Raw genomic sequence first — 26163 nt, 5'->3', positions numbered from 1 at the left:
ATGGGAGAGAGTGAGGAGAGGGAGGGAGAAAAATTTGGAACACAAAGATTTGCAAAAGTGAATGTTGAAAACTATCTTTGCATGTATTTGGTAAAATAAAAAGCTATTAAAATAAAAATAATTTTAAAAAGAAAATCAATTATTCTTTATTCCTCCATAGCCATCCTGGCTGAAATGTCTCAGACACACTCAGACACAGACCACTGACCAAACCTTTGCTTTTGATCCTCACTCCAGACTAGACACTCTACACTTGCCTTCCCTTCTCACCCTCTGTCTTTTACTTATGAAATGAGTGCTTATTTGGCAAAAGGCATGACAACCTGTTATCCTACAAATCCCTATAATTCGGTCATGGGCTGTTCAGATCAAACTTGATTACCATCTCCTGCTTCCTCATACCCATCTCTCTCAATCCCATCCCGTGTGTGTTCCCATGCTAGTCTGAGTGATCTTTCCATTGTGCCCTCTGGAATTCCTGTTCCATTGACAACAAACTGCTCTTCCTGTTAGAGCTGCTTATCTCAGACTCTCCAGCTACGGTTCCCTCTAGAAATCTGTACATCCCTGGCCATCTTCTTGAATATATCTTTACCCAGCCCCCCAACACACTAGTCAAAGAGTTATGTTTCCTATTCTTTACTGCTTCTAAGACCTCTCCTCCTTGAGATTCATCCCAACTAGATATATTCCCTTATCCAAATTCTGAAATCTTCTCCAGCTTAGAGGCCATTCTTTCTTCTTTCTCAAGGTATTCAGTTCCTGGCTCATAGTTTTCCTATATCCCGATTATCCCCTCCCCCTTAGACTTGGGGACTTAAATTTACATGGTATATTTCCTCAAATATTGTGCCTTTCAAATTCATCAGTATCCCCAATTCTCACATTTTTCACCTTCACTTTGACCCCACACAAGCATGGTCATGTCCCTGATCTCACTATTCACAATTTTCCTACCTCTACTATTCACAACCCTACATGAGGGACAGTGTCCCAGGAGAGGCGGCTTTTGAACTGAAGGGAGCCAGATAGTCTAAAAGTCAGAGGTTGAGAGGGAGAACATCATTCCGGGCATAAGGAACAGAGAGAGGAGATCAAATATTGTATTTGAGGAAGAGCAAGAAGGTAATAGGACTAAATCTTAGAGTATGTCAAGAAGAGTAGAATAGAAAGTATAGAAAGATAGGAAGGGATTAGGTTGTGAAAAGCAGTAAATACCAAATAAATGAAATCACATTTGATCCTAAAGATAATAGGAAGCCATTGGAGGTTATTGAACAGGAGAGTAATGGGGGCATATCTATACTTTAGGAAAGTCATTTTGGCAACTCAGTGAAGAGTAGATTCAGTGGATTGGGCCTTGAGACAGAAAGACCAATTAAGAGGTTCTTGCTACGACTCTGGTCTAGACCCCATTGCCTCATGCTTGGGACCTGCTGATGGGTCTGCCTGCCTCAGATCTCTCCCTAATCCAATCCATTCTCCAATTACCAAAGGGATTTTTTTTTAAAGTAGAGGTCCAATCATATCACCCCCATCTGCCATTTAATAAAGTCCTTTGTTTTGTGTGTGTGTGTGTGTGTGTGTGTGTGTGTGTATGTGTGTGTGTCCCTTTTGCCTCCAGGACCAAATACCAATGGTCTGTTTAACATTCAAAACCCTTTTCAAACTAGCTCCCTCCTATCTTGATTTCCCCTCACATTCCTTCCATCTAATGACACTAGTTCCACAAACCAGTTCCTGGCTATTCCACAAACAGGATATTCCATCTCTCTGCTCCTGGCATTTTCTCTGGCTGTGCCCCATGCCGGAAACACTCTCCTTTCTCTGCTTCAACTATTTTAAGTCCCAAATAAATCCTCATCTTCTAGAGGAAGCCTTCCCCACTTAAGAAGCACTCTTAATTCCAGTGCCTTCCCTCTATTAATTATTTCCTTTGTATCTTCTGTGTAGCTTGCTTTGTATCATTTATTTGCATATTATCTCTCCCTCCAGCTTGTGAGCTCCTGAAAACCAAGAACCGTCTTTTACTACTTTTTGTAGCCCCGGCACTTAGCACATCGCCTGCCACAGAGCAAGTGTTTAATGTTTATTGAGTGATGGTTGCAAGAGTCCACCGGAGAAATGATGAGTCTGGTGGTGAGTATGAGTGGAGGAGAAGATATATATGATGTTGCGGAGAGAGAAAGGACAAGATGTGGCAATTTCTAGGATATATAAGGGGGGTCAAGGAGAAATATGGAGGGTGACCTTCAGGTAGGGATCATCAGACTCTGGGACCAGGGCTTCCTACCCTCCCTTTTCATGATGTCACTTTATTGCCCTCCCTAGTCCATTCTCCTATCTTCTCTTAATCTCCAGGCCCTCTGCCTCTTTCCGGCTTTCCCAGTCCCCTCTTTTCAGTCTCACATCCTTCCCTCAGGATCTTCAGCCTCACTTAACCGGGTTCAGGCATACTCTGTCCCCTGTCCTTAGGGCTAATAATAGCATTTACGGCCAAGGCTGGTCACGAGCAGCCAATGAGATAAGTGTAAAGCATTTTGTAAGCTTTAGAGCCCTGTTTAAAAGCTAGCTATAATTAGCAGCGTTCCTTTGTGTTCCAGTGAGTAAACACACAGCACAATAACCCTTCCGCATGGTGGTGTGTTTGCACCGACTCGATGTTAACTTGGATCTGAGTGCAACAGGAATACTCTGCAGGTCGTAGTTTCTCATTAGCATGAACGAATAGAATTCTACTGACTTGTAAAAAAGCAAAAACCAACAAAACAAAACAAAACAAAAGAGGGAGCCTCGATCAACACTACTAAGTTCTGGCCACCAGAGGGCAGTGATCGCCACAATCTGGATTCACACAACCCCTGGCCTTGGTCCTGGCTAGATTTGGGGGGAGTTAGAGGGGAGCCTGATGACAGCAACCTTATATTACCCCATGGCTGAGAAAGGCCGTGCCAGGACCTCGAGTCAACTCAGCTCTGGCCCGAAGAAAAGAGTTTATTGGAGAAACCTCTATGGTGGTCATTCAGCCAGCTGTGGCCAGTGCCTGAGGGTGGTCTTTGGTCAAGGTCAATCATGGGCTCTCACAGGAAAACAGTTCCAGTCACAGCTGACGATGCTGTCACTTAATTAGTATTTACACTGTGCCATTGGACCTCACCTTAACTTCTCTAGGCCTGTTTCCACATGGGTTACATAAGGATGTTTGGCTTTCACGATCTCAAAAAGGTCCCAGATTCTAAGTTCCCATCCAGCCCTAAGATTCAGTGTCCTCAAGTACTTTCTAGTGCTGATTTTCTCTATTTTAATATATATTTCCATATCTGCCATTGTGTTTTAACATTTTTTGTTCTAAAGCCCTTCCCAGCTCTTACCTCCTGTGTTGTAAGGATCCTCCCAGCTTTGACATCCCATGTTCTAAGGGCCCTCCCAGCTCTGACCTCCTGGTTTCTAAGGGCCCTCCCAGCTCTGACCTCCCGGGTTCTAAGGGCCCTCCCAGCTCTGACCTCCTGGGTTCTAAGGCCCTCCCAGCTCTGACCTCCTGGGTTCTAAGGGCCCTCCCAGCTCTGTCATTCTGAGTTCTAAGGCCCTCCCGGCTCTGACATCCTGGGTTCTAAGGGCCCTCCCGGCTCTGACATCCTGGGTTCTAAGGCCCTCCCAGCTCTGACCTCCTGGGTTCTAAGGGCCCTCCCAGCTCTGTCATTCTGGGTTCTAAGGCCCTCCCAGCCCTGACCTCTTGTGTTCTAAGGGTCTCCCAGCTCTGACATCCTATGATGTGCATCAGTAAAGCCTGACCATTACTGACTACAACAGATGGGCCAGTAAATGCTGAGCGTTTTCCTCTTGGGGAGGACGGTACAGTATAATTTATCCACACTCTCTCCTCTTCCCCTCTGGGATCCATGGTAGACATTGTCAGGGTGGCTACCTGGAGAGAGGGATGGGATGAGCACTGCCACCAAAGCGAAGTGGGCCCGCGTGGGAAAGATCAGGCATCCCTGACACACTGGGTGCCGTGCTCCCATCACAGTCCAGAAGATGGACTCAGCCTTGAAAGGAGGCTGCCCGAAGCCTTCTGGCCACCCCAGGGCTTCCCACCTGCTCTTCCCTCGGCAGATCCCATATCCAAACGATGTATGTTTTGATTGAGACTCACAGGGGGACAAAAGCAAAGAAATGGGTGGTGGGATTTCATCGTGGGTGGGAGGGGGAGGAGGGCATGGTGAGGGAGGGGCCAGAGTTTGAAGCCCAGCTGTGGGAGCTTGCACGGGGAAATCCCTTCCCCTCTGGTGACTGAAGGATGTCTCTTCCGGGGCTCATTCTCCGATCCCATCCTCTCCAGAAGCGCCTCCTTCTGCCTCTGGGGCCTCGGAGGGTGTTTCTAATCTTAAGTGACACCAGGAAACCAAGGCACAGAGACCCCTCCCCCATTTAGTACAGGGGCCACTGGAAGGATGAAATGAGATAAAATTTGCAAGGTGCTCATTGCAGTTCCCGGCACACAGTAGGTGCTATAAACATGCCATCTAGGATGATAATTAGCTAATAGATACGCCACCTAGTTTATGTATGATAATTATGTGCTGGGATGATTACAGCATTCATCCAGTGCTCTACGGTTTAGAAAGCAGGGTACCAATAGTAGTTTGGCAAGGAAGGCAGGCTCTCCGGGCACTATGGCGCCCCCTGGTGACCTCACAGTGCAACACAGGCTTCTCCAGCCCGCTCACTAGAAAGGTCCTAGGAAAGGCTGATGCAAAATGAAATGTTCAGAGGGGGACAAAGGGACTCTGACAGGGGCAACAAGGAACCTTTCCGATTTACATTCAGGTGACTTTCCTTCAAGCTGCCTTTTGCTTCCCCCTCCAAAACCAACCAAACAACCAAACAAAACACCCCAACTCTGATGGACCTTCCGGATGGTCTGAGGGGCCTGGAGAAGGTTCGGGGCTGGGAGGCCGGGGGCATCTTATGCAAACGCTCCGACAGGCTTGCAGAGGGGAGCTCCACCTGCAGAGCCAGCCGAGCGAGCGGCTTGTTTTGCTGAATTGTACTCCTTTGTTACAAGGCAGGGCCTTTACCACTTTGGGAAGACTAGTGGCAGGAGCTGGAATGATTCCAAGAACAAGAACAACAATGAATCACTTAAAAATACTCACAAACGAGCAGCAGGAAGCTCAGAAGAGGAAATGGACACATGTCCGTGTTGCAACTCTGGGGTTAAATTTGAAACTCTAATTAAAAACCATGGGGTAGTTAGATGGGGCAGTGGATGGAGCTCCAGCTCTGGAGTCCGGAGGACCAGAGCCCAAACGTAGACGCTTTAGACACCTAAAACACGCTAGCGGTGTGAACTCCAATTCGGAAACTCACAGTCGGAGTCTAAGAGGCAGAAGGCACCTTGGGGCTCCTGGGTGTATGTGGCTAGAGAGCGCTACAAGTACACAGGGCTCTAAGATCTACCTCCTCCCCATCTATATGGGGATTAATGGTATATTCACAAACGCTAGAATCGAAGATTCACAAGGCTACACTTGGCCGTGCATTTTACATCAATGTGGGTTTTTTCCTTTACTGACATAAGAGAGCAAGAAGAGGCAGGGGGGGAAGAAAGGGAGAGAGACAGAGAGAGACACACACAGAGACAGAGACAGAGAGACAAAAAACACAGAGACAGAGGAGACAGAAAGGAGAGACAGACAGAGAGAAAGAAGACAGAAACACAGAGACAGAGAGACACAGGAAGAGAGACAGAGAGAGACACACACACAGAGACAGAGAGACAAAAAACACAGAGACAGAGGAGATAGAAAGGAGAGACAGAGACAGAGAGAAAGAAGACAGAAACACAGACAGAGACACAGGAAGAGAGACAGAGAGAGAGACACACACACAGAGACAGAGAGACAAAAAACACAGAGACAGAGGAAAGGAGAAGAGACAGAGACAGAGAGAAAGAAGACAGAAACACAGAGACAGAGAGACACAGGGAGAGAGAGAGAGACAGAGACAGAGACAGAGACAGAGAGATAGAGAGAGACAGAGAGATAGAGACAGAGATAGCGAGACAGAGACAGGAGAGAGACAGAGAGAGAGGAGAGACAGAGAAAAAGAGAGAGAGATAGAGAGACAGAGACAGAGACAGACAGAGACAGACAGAGACGGGAGGGGGGGGAAGGGGGAAGAGGGAGGGAGGAGAAAGAGGAAAGAGAAGAAGAAAAGGAGGAGGAAGGAATGGGGAACTTTTTCTTTGAGTTCCTCCTCCACGAACATAAGTCTAGATCACAGATAGCCTACAGGTAAGCCATATAGATGGATGGACAGGTAAGATCGAGAACCTTGGTTCTCGAATAGGACCATGAAGGAGGCGATGTCATGACATACAAGCGAATTAGATTGGGGGGGAGGGGAAGTTGTGCAGGGTCACGTGCCTCTTTCCCCTCCAGAGCCACGGGGTCCAGTGGCCATAGATCAGGGCGGCCGGAGGTGGCGCTGGAGAGACAAGATGGCCAGGCCATAGCTGCTAGCCCGCCCCCTCCTGGCAGCCGAAGAAACAGCTCGTGTTAGTATGAAGGCCATAGTAAGGAGTTAAAAGGCAGCCCTTGAATTTGAAATTGTGGGAAACGCCCTCGGGCCCCGCCCGGCCGCGGCAGCCTCTGCCTCCCTAAGCCGGACCGCCCGGAGGGGCTGGGTGACGATCCGTGGGCACAGTCGGGCGCCCCTCACCGATGGGGAAGGGGCTGCAGCCCAGAGACCCGCTTCCTTTCACACTGGTCTCCCCTAAAGGCGCCCCGAAGGCCTTCGGCTCCCGAGGGCAAGACCTGACCCAGAGAATTCTCCCCGTAGGACGGCGCGGGGTCCCCCAAGCTCCCTCTCCGGGGGCTGTTCCGGGGGCCTCCCAGGCCTGCGGAGAGTTTTCCCGGCCTTGCCCCGGCTTTACTGACAGACACGGGCCGGGCCGAGCGGCCCTCAGCCCGCACCCTGAAGCGGCTCCACAAATGCGCGGGGCCTGCGGAGACCGGCCCACTGTCCGCAGCTCCAGGGGCGCGGGGCCCGGGGAAGGCCCAGGACGCTGACAGCCGGCGCCACCGACCCTCAGCTTTCTGAGATACCTCGTGTCCACCGGTCAAATGTCGCAGGGATGGACAGGAAAGAAGGGGAAAGCATCCGTGCGCGGCTTACCACACTAGGCCCTGCTAAGTGCTTTCCCAGTGTTGTTTCATTCGATTACAGATGAGAAAAAATGTAATGGGGGATGACCGCTATTGTGCCCATTTTACTGATGAGGACACTGAGGTTGGTGCTTGTGACTTGCACAGGGTCACAAAGCATGACTGGTGGGATTCACCAATACAGGGATGCGCCCCTTTGCCCCGTGTTTGTGCAAACCCTGAAGGCAGCTGCTTCAGCTTCTACCCCAGACTTGGAGCCCCTTCATCTCTCACCTTCTTCTCCTTCCAGAGGCTAGGCCAGGGCCAAAGCTGTGAGCCAGCAGATTTTCTTCTGGAGATGAGAGAGAGAAAGAGGGAGAGCGAAAGCGAGAGTGAGAGAGACAGAGAGAGAAAAGGAGACAGAGAGAGACAGAGACAAGAGAGAGACAGAGAGAGGGAGACAGAGACAGAGACAGAGAGGAGGGAAAGAGAAACATAAAGACATAGAGGAGGGAAAAAAGGGAGGGAAGGAAGGAGAGAGAGCGAAAGAGAGAGACAAGGAGACAGAGACAGACAGACACACCTACACAGAAAGAGACAGACTGGCCTTTCTGTTCTCCAATATGGGACAAGCCAAGCCAGGTGAAAGCATGGCAGCATCAACCCCCATCTCCCTCTGAGTCCGTTCCCAGGGCTCCCACACGAGGTATCCGTGGCCCCATCCCCAGCCCTAACATTGCCAAGAAAATGCACTCAAATAGCGATCATGTTAATTTCACATTGCAAACCCATTTAATGCCACAAATTTCAATTCAAACAAAAATACAAAGTGCGTCCCAGCCCAGTGCCATGAGGGCTTAGGTCCACTCCCACCTCCCCCCCCAACTACATCTTTGCCCGCAAACCAAAGGACAGAACCTGCCTGCAGCCCCCAATGGCTGATGGAGGGTGAAGGGAAGAGTTGTTTCAGAGCCCCAGGGGACGGAGTCACAGGCGGTCACCGAATGTCAGCATCACTCCTGTCACCAGGGGGCACCTTGTGGCAGGTGGAACTAAGTTGAGGGACGTGAGCAGTTTCTCACAAGGGTGGTCGGAGGGGTTGGGGGTGGACTGGGGTCTCCTAATGGGTAGTACCATTCTTCCTTACCTCTCCAGGTAGTGCTATTGTGTCAGAAAGGATCAGACCGAAGAGGGGCAAGGAGGCTTGGGAGAGGAGATAGGAGGGGAGGGGAAGAAATGGCTGCTAAGGAGGGAATAAAGGGATGCGCCCCAATCTATCCCAGCCAACGGGGACCTGCAGCTGGGGTGGGCGTCCCCTGCACATCTCCTACAGCTCCTAAGTGCTTCTGGGGAGGGAACACCAGTCACCCTCCCATCGATCACGTCACAGGCCACCTCCACCAGGGGCCTGGACGGTCAGTGGCAAGAGAGGGCAGGTCTCCTGGACTCGGAGCTTGTGACTGGGGGGGGGATCAGAGAGCTGCCATCTTTCCACCGCAGGGAACAGCATCCATCAGGCCGGGGAAATCAGGCAGGCCCGTCTACCAAGGGAAGCAAGATCCCTTCAGCTGCCAAGAGGGTCCTGGCCTGCACACACACACACACGCACGCACACGCACACACAGACAGCCTTCCCCACTGGGACTGAGGAAGCTTTCCAGGAAGGCCAGACAGACTTCTAGAACCTGGTTGACTTGGGGGTTGGGGTATGGAGGCAGGGGACTAGCCACATCGAGAAAGTATATCTTTCTTTAAAAAACAAAAACACCCAGGAAAACATTGAGTTTCCCTGCTGAACCAACGGCAGGGAATCTGGGCAAAACATTGAAGCAATTCAAACCTGAAAACCCCAAATAAATACTATAAGTGCATCGTAGGCTCCAAAGCCTTGAGGCACATCAAAGCACCATGAACTTGGGTCTAAACCCCTCTGAGAAGTGGGTTCCCCCTAGGAAGGAGCCCCTCAGCCTGGTCTGTGAGCCAGAGAGAGAAGTGTTACCTGGGAATTGATCAGGGATGGGAATCAGAAGGAGCAGTCCTTAGCTTGGGGACATGGAGGGAAGGGAATGCCCAAACACCATCCCATAAACAGCTGCCACCCCCAATTTGCTGCTCCTGGAGTCTGACTCCTTGAGGAAAGGAAGGAAAAGCAGAGGGTACTGGGGAGCCAGAGAGGCCTAAGGGGAAGGACACTCCCCAGACCCCGACTTCCACCCTCCCCAGGCCGGTAACGGCCGCTCTGAGTGCCCAGTGCTGATGCAGAGGTGGAGAGCTGAGGCTGCTTAGTTCCTCAGGAGATCCCCGAGGTCGTAGGACTCAAAGAGGTCGCTGACACCCTCTCCGCTATCCAGGCCCCACAGGTAGTCCTCCTCATCCAGGGGTGGGGAGAAGTTGACCAGAGGCGAGCCGCTCAGGGACGAGGTCAGGAGCTGGTCCTCGGTCTGCTGCAGGAGTGGGTGAGGCAGGTCCAGGAGGCCCTCGTTCACCTCCAGCAGGGCCTGGGACGGCTGGGACTTCAGAGCCACGGCTAAGGAGAGAGACCAATCGGTTGTACTCCCACCCCCAAAAGGGCCTCCTTACCCCTTAGGCTGGGCCCCTGTACAGACAGCATCCATGATGGCCAGGCCCAGAAGGGACCTCACAAGGTCAGATCCCATTATCCCAGACCCAGAAGGGGCCCCAGAGAGTAATGAGATTAGCTCCTAAATTTTACAAATAAAGAAACCGAGGAAGACTGAGTGTCTCACAGGGTAACTACAAAGGCAGTGATCTTCTCAAATTAATAGCACTTTGTCCAAACATCATCAGGTAGCGAACTCCCCATCCCTGGAGGTCTCCAAGCCACTGTGGGGCAGGGGGGGAGGAGGGAGGAGGGTAAGGAGTTATCCATGTATCTCAGATAACCTTCTAGCTCTGAGATTCAGTGATCTCCCCCCCACCCATCCCCAGAACCTCTTCATGTTACAGAGGGGGAAGTTAATCCATCAAAGATCATTTGTTAAATTAAGGCCTGGGAAGAATAAAGTTACTTTCCTGGGGAAGGGCTAATAAACATATGCATTCAGTGGGCTAAGTGCTTTGCAAATACACTTGATTCCCTCATTTTATACTTGAAAAGACTGAGGAAGACACGGGAAAAGGGACTGGCCCAAGATCCCTTTGCACTAGCAAAGATCTGAGGTCCTGTTTGAATTGCTCTGTGCACTGCGGCGCCATAGAGCTCCTGCTGTCGCACATCCCTAACTGGGGAGGGGAAAGGGGGGTCCGCAGCTCTCTCTGCTGTGTCTCAGGGCCTGCCTTTGTGTGTAGATAAACAAAGGGAATTTTGGGAAAGGACCCAACGCCCCAAGGACCCCGACAAGGACAAAAACGGAGGCTTCTCCAACCCCCATTACTGCCTCCTTGTTCCTTTGACACTTGAGGGTTGCAGGGCACCTTTTTGTGACTTCAGGCAGTTGTACCTGTTGGCTCCTCCCCCCAACTCAGAAAGACCGGAATCTTTCTTCCAATTAGGAAGCAGACGGCCTAATCCTGCATGCTGGTCCATGGCCTCTGGTTTTCTTTTAATGCATAAAAAGCCATCTCTCCCCGTCCACTGCCCTGATCCGAGAGACAACTGACATGCATTGCTTGACATACTGGTATCCTTGGGATCTCAAAAACAATTAGAAAGGATTTCCCCTCCACTCTTAGATTAAACAAATTCTCCTCAAGTTGCACGCTAATAAAGGTTTAATTTTTAAAATAAAGGAGATTCTGGAGTAAAATGGCTTTACTTTCCAAAGGAATGACTTTCTAATGGCAGAACGGCCGGCACGAAAGGAGGAAGGATTTAGGGAGAGGAGTAGGCTTGGGACTCACTCAAGCCAGCCCTAAACCGAGCTCTCATCGTTGTTCCCGGGCTCAGGCAGCATCACCTTCCGGCCCAAACTCAGAGGGCTCCCCCTTCTCCCAATAGGGAGCTCAGGAGCTAAAAGCTCCTCCCCACCCTGGCTAAGGTACGGGGGAAGAGGAGGGAGAGCAAGGAGGGACCTGGGCCAAGGAGATAGGGCCTGGGCTGGACCAGGGGAATGAAGCCGGAGAACGGGCGTGGGCCTCCCAAACTTTACCAGGGCATTCTGGGCCTTGAGCAGGAAGTGGGGTGAAAGTATCAGACTAGGGAACTTGGGGACTTAAGTTTTCATTTTTATGGCATATCTGAGGACCTCGGTCTGCAGAAGGAGGATAATAATTCTGACCTGACCTACCTCCCCCAAAATGGGTTTCGAGGAGTTAATAAGATAATGGATGTGAAAGCCCATTAGGAGCCATCAAGTCTGACTCATATTCAGATGCTATCAGCGCACCAGTATCAAGGCCTGGGGGCTGTGACTTTGTTTCATAGGCTTATCATTGGAGATAACCGTCTGTGGGGAGAAGGGGCTCCCAACATGGACACAGGACACAGACTCCCTGCCCCTCGCCACCTGTACAGACCACTGCTAAAGACCCACCTATACAGGGCCCCAAGAGCACAGGGGAGGAGGAAGAGCAGAAAAATTCAAATGTTTTCAAGATCATATTCAAATCCCACCTCCGCCACTCCTGCCTTGACACTCCTGTAGCTCTCATTTTCTGAAAGAGTACACGGAGATGGGGAAATGGTACCATAGGGAATAAAGGGGAACTCTCATCTATAAACTTTAAAGTGCTAGACAAATTCTAGTTATTTATATATGTTTAAGTATATATATTTATATATGTATAGATACAATTATTACTATTATCTATGTAATGGACAGAGGGCTCATTCAAATAAACAGGCAGAACAAATTATCTTTCCATGTATAGAAGAGGCAGTGTGGGTACAAGGCCCACTGAGTTAGGGTCCATGGATTGGCTCCATCACCAAGGAGCTGAATGATCTAGGATAACTCACTTATTCTTAGCTTCAGTCCTCTTTATAATGAAGAGGGAGCACTAGAGACTCTGACATCCCATGTTCTAAGGCCCTCCCGGCTCTGACCTCCTGGTTCTAAGGCCCTCCCAGCTCTGACCTCCTGGGTTCTAAGGCCCTCCCGGCTCTGACCTCCTGGTTCTAAGGCCCTCCCAGCTCTGACCTCCTGGGTTCTAAGGCCCTCCCAGCTCTGACCTCCTGGGTTCTAAGGGCCCTCCCGGCTCTGACCTCCTGGGTTATAAGGGCATTCTATGCTCAAGACTTCCCACCGATTCTCATTCAGTGACTGCTCTTAGATTAAGCTTCTCCACATCCCCTTTTGGGACTAGCAACGCCCTGCATAAAGTACACAATCAATGAATCCTCTTTGATGATCACCGTCCCAGTAAAACTAAAGGAAATCTGAGTTAAAGGAACTTTTTGTGGCGTTTTAAGGGGTTGCAGTCCCGGGGGGGGGGGGGCGCGAGTAATGGACACCTGTTCTCCTCTCTTCCCAGAATGAGAAGAGACCACAATTCTGACCCAGCACCTACCTGGGGGTACAATGAAATCCAGGCCTCCAGAGCTGCCAGGGCTGCCAGGCAGGCCAGTGAACGGGCCTGAGCCACAGGGAGGAGCCTCCTGGGAGGGGCTGCCAGCCTCTAGATTTTCTTCTGGACACAGGTACACCTCAATGGGTCCGTTGGTACTCTTCAAATAAATCTGCAAGTTGTCCTGCAAGATGAGAGACATCATCAGGACAGGTTTGGGGGGAGCTGTGAGGGCATCCTGTGTTCTAAGGCCCCTCCCAGCTCCGACATCCTGGGTTCTAAGGCCCCTCCCAGCTTCAACATCCTGGGTTCTAAGGGCCCTCCCAGCTCCGACATCCTGGGTTCTAAGGACCCTCCCAGTTCCGACATCCCGGGTTCTAAGGGCCCTCCCAGCTTCAACATCCTGGGTTCTAAGGCCCTCCCAGCTCTGACCTCCTGGGTTCTAAGGGTCCTCCCAGCTCTGACCTCCCGGGTTCTAAGGACCCTCCCAGCTCCGACATCCCGGGTTCTAAGGGCCCTCCCAGCTTCAATATCCTGGGTTCTAAGGCCCTCCCAGCTCTGACCTCCTGGGTTCTAAGGCCCTCCCAGCTCTGACATCCCGGGTTCTAAGGGCCCTCCCGGCTCTGACATCCCGGGTTCTAAGGGCCCTCCCAGCTCTGACATCTCTGGGATCTAAGGCCTTCCTAGCTGACATTTAAGTTAATGCCCCATCACCACTATCCTTCTGCCTCCTGAGGCCTCAGGTCTGATATTCCATTCCCTCAGGTTTGTTCCTGGGATGTTCTCAGGCTCTGTGAGAGTTCCCTGGCCTGCTGGTGACCACAGTGCATCCGTGCACCCTGGCTGGTCCCCTGGGGGTAGAGCTTCCTAGATCCCGGGTTCCCAGTAGAACAGCCCAATGCCCCCTCACCTCCCTCAGGTCTGGGACTTCCAGGCGAGTCTCGGGAGGGGCTTTGACCACAATCACCGTCTGGTCCTTGAAGTTCCCTATAGCCCGAATGTCCTGGTAGGTTACATAGGCCAATGTGGAAACCAGAGGGTTAAGGGAAACAGGAGTGTTGTCAGGTCCAAGCTCCTTAATCTGGTTTTCAAGACCCTTCCCCCATTACCCTTTGACAAGGACTCGGTCAACCCAGTCATTTACCCCTCCGCACCAACCCCACACCTTTGCTCACAACATTTCTCTGTTCAGAGTGCTTTCTCTACTGGTGTAACCTTCTATGGAAATTCGAGAGGCCCCCGGACCTTGCCCATGGATGGGATCACTCTCACCCCTAGGAGGAGCCCCTTTCCCCGCCTCCCCCCCCCCACATCCCAGGCCCCCTCCTCCAAAGGATATCTCTGGTTGGTCTCGTCCTCCGTCAGGTTCTTCAGGTCCAAGGTGCAGTTCTGAATCAGTTGGTCCAAGGTCCTTTCCGTGTTGCTCAGTTCCTTCAGCTCTTGCCCCAGGGTCTGCTGCTTCCCGGCCCCAGCGGGGTCTTCAAACATTCCCCTGCCTCTGGGAATAGAGAGGGCCCACGCCCTCACTCTTAATTCCTGGGCAGGCCTAGAACCCGAGGGCAGGGAAGCTGCAGAGGGCTGGCTGCTGCTCTTGGCTCAGTCCAGACTCACAGGCTTAATGTTTGAGTGAGCTAAAATCACTCGATGCAGCGAGCCACGGTCACCTGCTACAGGCCAGGGACATAACGAATGAAACAGCCCCTGGCCTCAGAGCTTACACCTCAGAACACCTTGGGATTCTGGGTACCAGAAAACTCTGGGAGGAGTATTAGATGTTAGGAAGTCCCTCATAAAGGGGCTGGGATTCTCAGGGTCATCCATCAGCATCCGGGCCTCCCACCCCCAGCTCAGCTCCTCAAGGAGGGGTCTGGGTCTCCCACACCCCTCTGACCAGGGCGGCCCATCCTCCTCCTCGGGGGCCCCCCAGGCCTGTCTCCCACTTACACCCATTGGATGTTGTTCTTGGCTTTCTTCCGGATGAGCTGGATGCCCTCCAGCACGTTGGTGATGTCATAGATGCGCCGTTTCTGGACTTCCAGCACCTCGGCGGCCCAGTTCAGGTCCAGGACTCCATCCTCTGACTCGCTCAGCAGGTAAATGAACTTCTTGGTGAGCAGGCCCAGAGATGTGTCATACCTAGTTTTCTCACCTGGTGATTTGGGGGCTGACGAGAAGAGGAAAAAAAGACAAAGACCTGGCTCTGGGAATCCTAGCTTTTCTTTTAAAAATTTCTTCTTTTGCCTGGAGAGACTTATATACACGAACTGAGGCTGAGTGAAACGAGCAGGGCCAGGAGATCATTATATATTTCAACAACAATACTATATGAAGATCAATTCTGATGGACCTGACCATCCTCAACAATGAGATAAACCAAATCAGTTCCAATAGAGCAGTAATGAACTGAACCAGCTACACCCAGCGAAAGAACTCTGGGAGATGACTAAGAACCATTACATCGAATTCCCAATGCCTCTATTTTGGATTTCCTTCACAGGCTAATTGTACAATATTTCAGAGTCCGATTCTTTTTGTACAGCAAAATAATGGTTTGGTCATGTATACTTATTGTGTATCTAATTTATACTTTAACATATTTAACATCTACTGGTCATCCTGCCATCTAGGGGAGGGGGTGGGAGGAAGGAGGGGAAAAATTGGAACAAAAGGTTTGGCAATTATCAATGCTATAAAATTACCCATACATATAACTTGTAAATAAAAATCTATTTTAAAAAATTTCTTCTTTTAAACAATTTTATTAAAATCCCTACCCAATCACTTCCTAGCTGTGTGATGCTGGGTAAGTCACTTACCCTCTGCCTGCCTCAGTTTCCTTATCTGTAAAAGGGAGCACCAACCTCCTGGAGTAGTTGTGAGGATCAAAGTAGATAATAGCTGTAAAGCACAAAATGCTCACTCCCTCTTTCTTGATTAAAAAAAAAAAAAAAAACCTTTGTTTTCAAATAGTTGCACTTCCCCTGTCAAAATCTATGCCTTTATAATGAAGATTAAAGAAAAAAAAGTAACTGAGGCAGTGTTCCAAACTCAACGTTCTCCTTCTGTAAAAAAAGGAACAGGTACTAGACTCAATCTCCTTTTTCTGTTCTTTTCCCTTGCAGCACTGTAATCATTTTATATTTTCCTATTCTTTTGTCATTTCCCTTGCAGCACTGTAATCATTTTATATTTTCCTATTCTTTTGTCATTTTCCTTGCAGCACTGTAATCATTTTATGTTTTCCTGACTTTTTTTTCTTTCCCATCCCCCTTAATTCTACTGCCTCCATTCCTAGACAAGTTCCATCCTCTCCTGTCTGTACCTTGTTCACACACAGTTGTCTTCATGTTGTCTCCCCCATTAGAATGGGAGCTTCTCAAGGTTAGATCTAGCTTCTGTCTTTTATCTTCTCCCTAGGGCTTAGCATGGGGCCTGCTATTATATAGCAGGTGCTCACTGACTGATCAGTTAATAAACATTCATTAAGATATCATTTTGCATCAACTGAAATAAATCTTACTCTAATTCTCATTTTAAGTTTTACAAAATGCTTGCTTCACAACGACTCTGAGGAATAAATAAGTATCACCCTAATGTATAGAGAAAGAAATACAGATTCTACAAATCACGTTCACAAGTACAGGATGGGGAGAGCCATAATCAGACAGCAGTTGTTCTGGAAAAGATCGGGAGGTTTTAGTGGAATACAAGCTGAGCTATGATTCAGCAGCTACCACTGCATTCTAGTTTCCAGAAAGAGGGAGGTAATACTATCTGTCTCTGTGCTCTGACTAGGATTTTTCTGGATCTGTCAAGTCAACAAGAGTTTATTCACTATGCACGAGATGCTAGGTACTCTGCTAAGGACTGAGGATATTTATTGTTCTAGTTCAGTCACATCTGACTCTGTGACCCCATTCGGGGTTTTCTTGGCAAAGACGCTGGAATGGTTTGCCATTTCCTTCTCCAGCTCATTTTACAGATGAGGAAACTGAGACAAATAAGGTAAAGTGACTTGTCCAAGTTCACCCAGCTAAGCACCCGAGACCAGATCTGAACTTGGGAAGATGAGTTTTTCTGGCTCCAGATCAGTGCTCCTAGCCGCCCAAGGACTGAGGATATGAAGACAATAAAACAGTCTCTGGCTCTCCAGGAACTTAAGAGACTAACAGGGGTGACAAAACACAAAATCTGAGCTGTAAGACCCAAGTTTTAGGCCAGCCTCACTTACTTACTAGCTGGACAAGTCATTTTAATCCCTCTCAACTTCAGTTTCCTCATTCACAAAATGGAAATAATGATAATAATGCTTCCTCCTACCAGGGTTTTATGAAGATTAAATGAGGTATTCATAAAGATAAGTAGCAGTTATTATTAACCATGCACAAGCAGGATATATAGAGAATAAAATGGAGATAATAACGAAGGGAAGACATAAGTCCCGAAGTAAAACAGGAAAAAGCTTCATCTAGAAGGTTGTTTTCAGGGAGGACCTGAAGAAAGGGCCTTGGCACAGGGCACAGCCAGGAAAAATGCGCAGCTTCTGGAAATGGGAGTGTCTTGAGAGATAGCAATGATGGGCTGATTTCACTTCCAATCAATCAACAAGCATTTATTAAGCACCAATGATGTCATTTTGTATCGATTTAAATAAATCTGAATCTAATTCCCATTTTGACAGATTTTTAGGTTTTATGAAGTGTAAATGGTGGCAATATTATGGGATGAAAAAATATGAGGAGAATAAGATGGGAAGACTGGGAAGGTCGTAAAGGGCTTCTGAAGCTGGAGGTAATAGGGGCTGGCAGAATTTATGAAACAGGAGGAGAGATCCACATTTTAGGGAGAGACAGAGGAAGATGGGCCTAGAGTGTCTGGGAGAGATTGGGCAAGGAGACAGACCAACCGGCCATCATCCAGGTCTGAATGCTCAGACCCCAAAAAGTTGGAGAAGACCCAGGAAGTCAGCCAGGATGGTGAGGCCCTGGGGGTCCAGGCCACCTGAGGAAGAGCAGCAGAAAGGATGGGATGGGCTGGGAGAAGAGACTCCTCAGAGAGAGACAAGGACATTAAGTCAACATTAGCAAAGACTTCCCGACAACCAGAGAGATCCCAAAGTGAAATGGGGTACCTCTGGGAGGGTGCAGTTTTTAAGCACAGGCAGAATGCTACACAAAGATTTTTAGGGGGAAGAGGGTCTAAGGATGGTGGGGAAAATTCCATGATTCCGAGGACGCATATTTAAAACCTCCCTATTTAAAATAAAACTGAAAAGAACTGAAATCTTGCCTCACTTACTAACTCTGTGATCCTGGGCAAGGAAGTAAACCTTCCTCAGTCTCAGTTTCTGCACCTGTAAAATGGCGATAGTCATTGCACCTACCTCTCAGGATTGATGTGGGGATCAAAATGAATTTTAAAAGCACTCTGTAGACACTGCTAGCCACTACTGCCATTTTTTTCCAGAGTTTTTTCCCCCAAATGCCAGGGATACATCCCTTAGAAAAGCAGTCGATAGTTGGACAAAGGTTTTTTGTAGGGAAATGGGTTAAGGATGATTTCTGAAGACAAGGTAACTCAGATCCAATATCTGATACCTTAAGTCAGTCTAATATCTTAAAGACAGAGGTAACTCTTATATGGGAAGACTTAAGAGTTACTCTAGTCCCTGCTGGAAGGAACTGGTACTAGACCCCATCCCGCTCCATTGAGACAGGAGTGAAAGGAGTGGTGCAGGAAAAACAGCATGGGACTCTGTAGTTCAATTAAGGAATCATAACCCAGTCTGTATTGTAAGATAGCCTCTCCTGGCTAAAATTTCTCTCAATATAAATTATTTTGGAAAAGTCATTTCAGGGGGCATAAGGAACTATGCCCTCCTAGCTCTGACATCCTGGGTTCTAAGGGCCCTCCCAGCTCTGACATCCCATGTTCTAAGGTCCCTCCTAGCTCTGACATCCCAGGTTCTAAGGGCCCTCCCAGCTCTGACATCCCATGTTCTAAGGTCCCTCCCAGCTCTGACATCTCGGGTTCTAAGGGCCTTCCCGGCTCTGACCTCCTGGGTTCTAAGGGCCCTCCTGGCTCTGACATCCCATGTTCTAAGGGCCTTCCCGGCTCTGACCTCCTGGGTTCTAAGGGCCCTCCCAGCTCTGACCTCCTGGGCTCTAAGGGCCCTCCCAGCTCTGACCTCCTGGGCTCTAAGGGCCCTCCCAGCTCTGACATCCCAGGTTCTAAGGGCCCTCCCAGCTCTGACATCCCATGTTCTAAGGTCCCTCCTAGCTCTGACATCTCGGGTTCTAAGGGCCTTCCCGGCTCTGACCTCCTGGGTTCTAAGGGCCCTCCCAGCTCTGACATCCCATGTTCTAAGGGCCTTCCCGGCTCTGACCTCCTGGGTTCTAAGGGCCCTCCCAGCTCTGACCTCCTAGGTTCTAAGGGCCCTCCCAGCTCTGACACTCCTGGGTTCTAAGGGCCCTCCCAGCTCTGACACTCCTGGGTTCTAAGGGCCCTCCCAGCTCTGACCTCCTGGGTTCTAAGGGCCCTCCCAGCTCTGACACTCCTGGGTTCTAAGGGCCCTCCCAGCTCTGACACTCCTTGTCCTCAGGTTCTACATTCTACGCTTTGTTTCCTCAGCTAAACTTGAGAACAATGACTCCTGGTTTTCATACCCTGCACGTCCACACCCACAGTGAGCTAGGCTCAAAGCAGGAATCTAGGAAAGATGCTCATTAGCACGTTTTGCTCTCCTGGTTTTTCCCCTTCCTGTCATGCTCCAGGACACTCACTCTTGGGACTTGGGAGGCCGTCACCGCCGCCGCACTTCCCCTTGGGTGTCCGGAATTCAGAGAGCCCCTGACGTCCCATTCCCTCCAGGTCCAATTTCCTCTTAGCCTTGAAACCCTAAAAAGCGAAAGAGAAATCAGTAGAACATGCAAGCCGCGCCAGCCCCCCTCCCCGCCCCCAACCTCGACAGCCTGGTTCCGGGCCCAGGACATTGAAGCCCTAGTTAGGCCTCGGTTTCCTAATCTGTGCTGGAAGAGCTCTGTCGGCAGGGAGCCTCCAGGGCTTCCCAAGGGTTAGCCTTGACCAAGTAGATCAAAATCTCCAGGGGGACCCGCCTATCTCCCAGGCTCTGAGGGGATCTGGCCAAAGATTCCTGGCTTGCCCTAAGGAGCCTCTGCTCCTGGGAGAGAGAAGGCCATGTCTGGGGAAGGGCTCCAGCACAGGGCTGGGGGAGGGGGGCTCTCTCCACATAATCCATCACCCAACCATTTCCTTAAGGTCAGGGACAGGACTGTTACTTAGCTTCCCACCCCTCCCGAGGCTGGGGGAAGGGCGGGAGCCCGGGGTTTATTGTTTAGGGAAGGCCGGGGCCAGCACCCAGTGGGCCCTGTGCCTATCTCCAGGGGCCAGCGGGGTAGGGCTGGGCAGGGTGGGGCCCGGCTGCAGAGCAGCTTCCCAGCTGGTCCTTATCAGGGTCGCAGCCCCTCCCCTTTAGCCAGGCTTCCTGGCCCGCACCCAGAGGGCACCGAGAGCCCAGGGATTGAGCTTCCTGAGGGGTGGGAGGCACCCCGGAGCCCAAAGGGATCCCCCAAGGTCCCTCCCTCCATCCAAGCGGCCTCCAGGATAGGCGGCTGAGGAATCCCCCAGCCCCCCCCTTCCTCTCTCCACCCATCCTCCCCAGGCTTGGGAAACACCTGCTGGGGAAATCAGACCACAGCCACATCTGCTCTGGCGGGGCCCAGAAACCACAGCCAATCACAGGGAGGGGGAGAGGGAGGGGGCCACAGGGAGAGGATAAGTATTAATAAACAACAACAGGGTGCACTGGAAGGTGGAGGTTCAGGGCGGCCCCTGCCCTTGCTCCTGGCTTGGGTGACCTCCTATAAATAATTTAAGCCCGATGGATCCCCTCTCCCCAGGAGACTCAAGTTACAGAACAGCCTCTCAATGAAATCGTGGATCTAATCGGAAACAAACTTACTCCCACCCCGTTTATAATAACCTCATATAAATTTATAGTTTCTAATGCACTACAAAGACTAGGCTTGTAACAACCCAACAGGGAAAGGTGTGCAAATATACCCACTTTACAGATGAGCAAGCTGGGCCTGGAAAGTAGAAGCTAGTAGTCAGATCAGAGCCTCAAACTTCTCCCTCCAAGACCCCCTTTCCTTCTAACACTAAAAAGCACCTAACTCTGTCCAAGGTGCTCATCCCTAGTGCTCTGGGCCTGACACAGTAACTCGATACACAAGGAAGGACAAGTTGAAGTTAAAAAAAGGAGGGAGGGGGGAAAGGAAATCAAGGAAGGAGGGAAGGCAGGAAAGAGAGACAAAGTCCAAAATTAGGAGGTAAGGATGGGGCCAGGAAGGGCAAAGCCCAGCCCCTTTGGGGGTCAGGAAACCTGGGTCCTGTCCCTGCCTCTAGTACTAACTCAACAGTCAGGGTGCTCTTTCTCTGGGTCTCAGTTTTCTCATCTTCAAAATGGAGCAGTGAAAAGTTATCTAATTCCACAGTAGGACAAAGAGAGGGCCTTGGGCCAGAATGTATGACCAGACCTTTCTTAGCCTTCCAGCACAAGGTCAGGGGGCGATCTTAACCTTTTTTGAGTTATAGACTCCTACTCCTAAGGCAGGCTGGTAAAGTTTATAAACCCCTTCTGTGTTTATAAACAAAAATCCATAGGACTACAAATTTAATTAAAATTCAGTCATTAATATATGTTAAAAAAATAGAAAACAAGTTCACAAACACCATCCTTAAAATCTATCTGTGGACCCCAGGTTAAAAGAAATCTCAAACTAATTATATTTTAATGACCTTCCCAGCTTTGCGATCCTGTGTTCTAAGGGCCCTCCCAGCTCTGACCTCCTGGGTTCTAAGGGCCCTCTCAGCTCTGACCTCCTGAGTTCTAAGGGCCCTCCCAGCTCTGACATCCTGTGTCCTGAGGGCTCTCCCGGCTCTGACCTCCTGGGTTCTAAAGGCCCTCTCCTCCTTGATATTCCCTGTTCTAAAGTCCCTGCCATTCCTGACAGCCTATGAATCTAGGGACCCTACACTACCATCTCCTCTGGCTCCACAAGAACACCGTTGAGGGGTGTGTGGCCGGTTCTATGGCTCTGGACCCAGAAGACCTAGCTGATGGCATTCAAGAGGCAAGGGCAATAGGAGAAGAACGGGTCTACACTTCTACCAAACCGCCTGTGAATACGGAGTCTCAGCCCTAGAAGCCCCTGGTGAGTGAGAAGAAATAGCTGGGAACAGAATTGGACAAATCCATTCCCTCCCATCCCAGCTCCTCCAACCCCATCCGCTCCCACTCCCACTAACAACAGCCCCCTCCCCTGTCATTTTCAGCCCCTCCTTGCATCTTTCCCCCCCACCCCCCACCTCAGCAAAGCCCAGCTGCCCAGGCCCAGCCCCTGCAGCTGTGGCAGTTTCAGGGATGCCGGCCCTCAGAGGCCCCAAAGGGTTTTCACATCCCCAACCGATAAAAGAGGGTCATTCATTTGCATTACAGAAGAGTTTCTGATTAACAAAAAGGTTCATAGACAGTTAAGGCTGAGCCTCCAGACCTAGGAAGCCAGAAGCCTCCAGTTCTGGTCTCAGGGGATGAGCCGGCCCAGTTAGAACCTCGGGCCCAGCGCTGGGAGCCAAAGCACTTTTTACACACCCAAAATCCCACAACTCAAGTTAGCCAGCATTACCCAGCATCCAACTGGAGCCCCACTTTACAGACGGAGGAAGCCATGGGTTAAGCGGTTTGCCCGAAGTCCCTGCAGGTGGCGAGCTGCGGAGCCGGGTTTTGGCCTCAGGTGCCCTATCTCCCAATCTGGAGTCGGCTTCCACTTAATTCTACCTGGCGGGATCTCTCTTGGGCCTTGGGGCCCGCAACTGGTCCTCAGAGCCCTGAGCTTCCCAGACTCCCTCGGGCTTCCATATTCTATGACCTCATTAATGTCCACCACAGATTCACAGAATTTAAAGCACCGCTCCTACATATTCATGGTCCGGATAATTACGTTAAGTATCTTAGTGTTAAAGACCTTTAGGGATTAGCTCCTGGAGCTCAGATCCAGATTCCAAGGGGAACCTAAACCTACAATCAAGGCCTGAATGGGAGGCTGCAAACGCAGAGGTGACTGGGATGGGGGGTTATAAAGGCCCTGGGTGCCAGGAGAAGAAACAAGGAGTACTGAAGCAGGTGGAGTGTCACGAGAGCCAGCCTTGGAAGTCAGGATTTGCTGAATCCTGGCAGCCCCCATTAACTAATTGCAGAACTCTACATGAATCAGGTCAATCCTTTGGGCTTTTTTTGTGCCATCTGTAAAATGGGCATCCTAAAAAATGGCAGCATTGTCAAGGCTACAATATTTGGTAGCTCTCATGTGAGCTATTGGAGTTTATTATTATTTATTACTGTGGATAAGGAGCTGGCCCTCTGAGCAGGGAAATCGTGGATTCTAGTCCTAACACTGACACATCCTGGATACGGAACCCACAACAAATCCTAAAATCATTCAGTACTTCATTCAGGCAACTAAGACTAAATTGGAGAGAAAGTCCAGATTGTATTGGTACATACAAGTTCCCCATAGAGGAAAATCACAGGTCCCATTTATAAAGAGAAATCTCAGGTTCCTGAGGACAAAGTTTGCCTTAGTACCCCAGAGGACAGGGTTTTTTCTCCCTTTTGCCTTAGTACCCCTGAGGATAGGGTTTATTTCCTCCTCTTTGCCTTAGTACCCCACAGGACAGGTTTTTTTCTCCCTCTTGCCTTAGTACCCCAGAGGACAGGGTTCATTTCCTCCTCTTTGCCTTAGTACCCCTGAGGATAGAGTTTTTTCCCTCCCTTTTGCCTCAATACTCCTGATGACAGGGTTTATTTTCTCCCCTTTGTTAGAGGTTCTTTTAAAAGGCTGGTCATCTGATTTACCATTATTGAATCCTCCCTTCTCGAAAGCCTCAACGAGGCAGGAACATGACCTTGGATTCTTCAAGGTCAACTATACGAGTCCTTACAAAGCTGGAGGGAAAGCCCAGCCCAGCTCGGAGATGAAACCAGGTTTCTGCCTCTCAAGGATAATTTAAAAAAAAAAAAAAAAAAAAGATAGATTTTCACAGCCCTGTCCAAAAGGGTTTCTTTAAACCGAAGATCCCAGTAGAGTATAAAGAATCCACTGGCAAAAATTCAGCTCCGGGGACCCGATCAAATCAAGTCAATACCAATAGTTTGGCCTGGAAAACCTCCAGGTCACACCCTTTTTAAAATGAGGAAGCAGGGGGTGAAGTTCCCCCCAAGGAATCAGAGGGTGGGAGAGAGCCGGGATTCCACCCAGCAAAGACCGTGGGAGCAGGTTTAGGCCCTCCTTCTTCCCTTAGCCCCTTCCTCTTCTGGTCTCTCCAATCTATGTCAAGTATTTGCTTGTCGGAGCTAGGAGTCACCCACTGGCCTTCCAGCTCGTTACGTCCCCTCCCACGCCCAGAACAGGAAAGCCGAAGGCCCGACAGGGGAAGTTCAGTCTCTCCCGGCGCCAGCATCTCCCTGGGAGAGGGTCCAGATGTCACTGAAGGCCAGGGTTAGAAACAGGACAAATCAGGGCCCCTCAGAGGCACCTTATAGCTAGGAGAAATCCTGGGCTGCAAGGCTTCCGAGAGCAGGGGACGTTCGAATACTAACTGCACGAGGTGCGGGAGGCAGCCTGACCGCTTGTGCCTCCGGCCAAGCCTCTCTTCCCCTCCGAGGCTCAGTCTCCGTATTTGTACAGGCGCACGTTAACAGGACAGGACGCTCTGAAAGCTAAAACCTGACCTGCAAAACCAAGTACGTTTCTTGGCTTGGGAAGCGACAGGTTCAGTTAAATCCTCTCCTCCGAAACCTCTCTAAGGGGCTCCCTTTCCATGTACAGATTGAGCCTCGACCGCATAAACGAGAAAGCCTGGGAGCTCCGAGCCGCCGAGATCCGGGGCTTTTCCCGCAGCAGGAGGAGAAACCAGGGATAAAGGGAGGAAGAAAGGAAAGAAGGAGGGAGGGGTCCCCGCGCATTACCGGCAGCCGGCCGGCGGAGGCGCGGCCGGCGCGGATCTCAGGCCCCTGCGGGGTGGCGTCCAGGCAGCTGCCCGGGGCGGCGGCGGCCACCATCGGGGGGTACAGCGGTGTGAAGTGGCTGGCCGGGACAGGGCCCCCCTGAGGGCTGCGCACATCGGCCGTCCACACCGGGCTCACCACCGGCAGGGCCTTCTTGATCTGCAGCGGCTGGGGAGGTTTCTGCGGTCCGGCCAGGGCGGAGCCCCCCGGAGCCGGGGAGACCCCCTTGGGGATCCTCAACATCGGGTCTGGGGAAGACGATCCGGAGCCTTTGGGATAAGGGAGGAGAAAGCACAAGGCTGGGGCCAGGGAGCCCGGCGGGGGCTAGGATGTGATGGGCATGGCCGGCCCGGGTCCGAGCCGGTTAGGCAGCGGCAAGCCCCAAGAGGGCGGGGAGGGTAGGAGGAGCCCGCGCCGCCTCCTCCAGGCAGCCCGGCAGAGGGGACCTAGCCGGTGTCCGGACCCCTGCCGGGTGCCTAGGGGCTGCGAGGCCGTCTCCGCCGGGATAGGCCCAGATTGGTCCCCGACCGCGCTGCACTTGCCCCGGCCCTCCCTCCGTTCTCTCCGTGTCCGGGACTCCTTTTTTTTCCTCCTTTTTTTTTTTTTTAGCGCCAAACTGCGTGCCGCGAAATTCGGATCTCCCGCGGAAAATAACGCCCTCGGATTGGTCAGAGTAACATGCACAGGCTCCGCCTTCCGGAAAGGATACATTCTGCCAGGAGTCAATTGCAACAGAACGTTCTTCCCTTAAAGGGACCGCACCCATAATCTCCTAGTAGGCGAGGATCTGTGCCTTTCATTCAGGGCCGGATTTGCCGGTGCTAGGAACTCGCAGGCCAATAGTTTGGGAAGATTTGGTTCCCGAGGAAATGACGGAGGCAGGTGGAGTGAGGCAGGATGGAACCCTGGCATGATGTGGGAGGGGGAAGGCACATTTGCCCTCCTCACCCCGGGTCACCCTTGCAACAGTTTCCTTTTCTTCCCTCCCAATTTTTATAAATGTAAATAAAAACAAAACGCTTTAAAAGCAGTAGGAGTATCATTATGTACATTACACATTTTCGTTTCTTTTCTTTTTGATTTCTCAGCGCCTGGCGTAGGTGGAGGCATATAGGGTGAGGAATTAAAAGGAGCTGACGTTGGTTTTGCATCAAACATGTTGCAAAGGGCTCTAAGCTAATTAATACTGGGCAGAAGAGGCATCGAGTATTAAAGTCCTAGAGGAGTCAGTCGGGGGCCTCTAGGAGGGGGAGAGTGCCATCTAGAGGTGACAACTGAGCATGTCAAAGCCTAGGACTGATGGAGTCATCAGACGTCTCGCCAAATTAAGCCCCTACATGAATAGCACTTCCAAGCACAAAATCATCTCCGGAAGCCAGAATCATCAAAACTGTCTGGTAAATAGTTAACAGAAAGGCACATCAGTGAAACAGCCTAGATAAGCACAAAGGAGAAATCAAG

The 26163-nt window shown here is 50.6% G+C and overlaps 1 protein-coding gene across 1 annotated transcript; it reads right to left on the bottom strand.

Moving 5' to 3' along the window:
* Window positions 1–7917: 7917 nt before the first annotated feature.
* Window positions 7918–25727, bottom strand: E2F2 (E2F transcription factor 2). The gene is made up of 7 exons (XM_051988237.1): window positions 24664–25727; window positions 19397–19511; window positions 14559–14778; window positions 13954–14112; window positions 13525–13639; window positions 12618–12798; window positions 7918–9675 (listed from the first exon to the last, which is right to left on the bottom strand). Exons 1-7 carry the CDS (start codon window positions 24943–24945, stop codon window positions 9431–9433), a joined length of 1317 nt encoding a protein of 438 aa, XP_051844197.1. The 5' UTR covers window positions 24946–25727; the 3' UTR covers window positions 7918–9430.
* Window positions 25728–26163: the final 436 nt, after the last annotated feature.

This window comes from Antechinus flavipes, chromosome 3, assembly GCF_016432865.1.
Source record: "Antechinus flavipes isolate AdamAnt ecotype Samford, QLD, Australia chromosome 3, AdamAnt_v2, whole genome shotgun sequence".
Classification (NCBI taxonomy): Eukaryota; Metazoa; Chordata; class Mammalia; order Dasyuromorphia; family Dasyuridae; genus Antechinus; species Antechinus flavipes.
The sequence above is the reverse complement of the archived record's forward strand: the minus strand, read 5'-3'. Positions and strand labels throughout refer to the sequence as shown.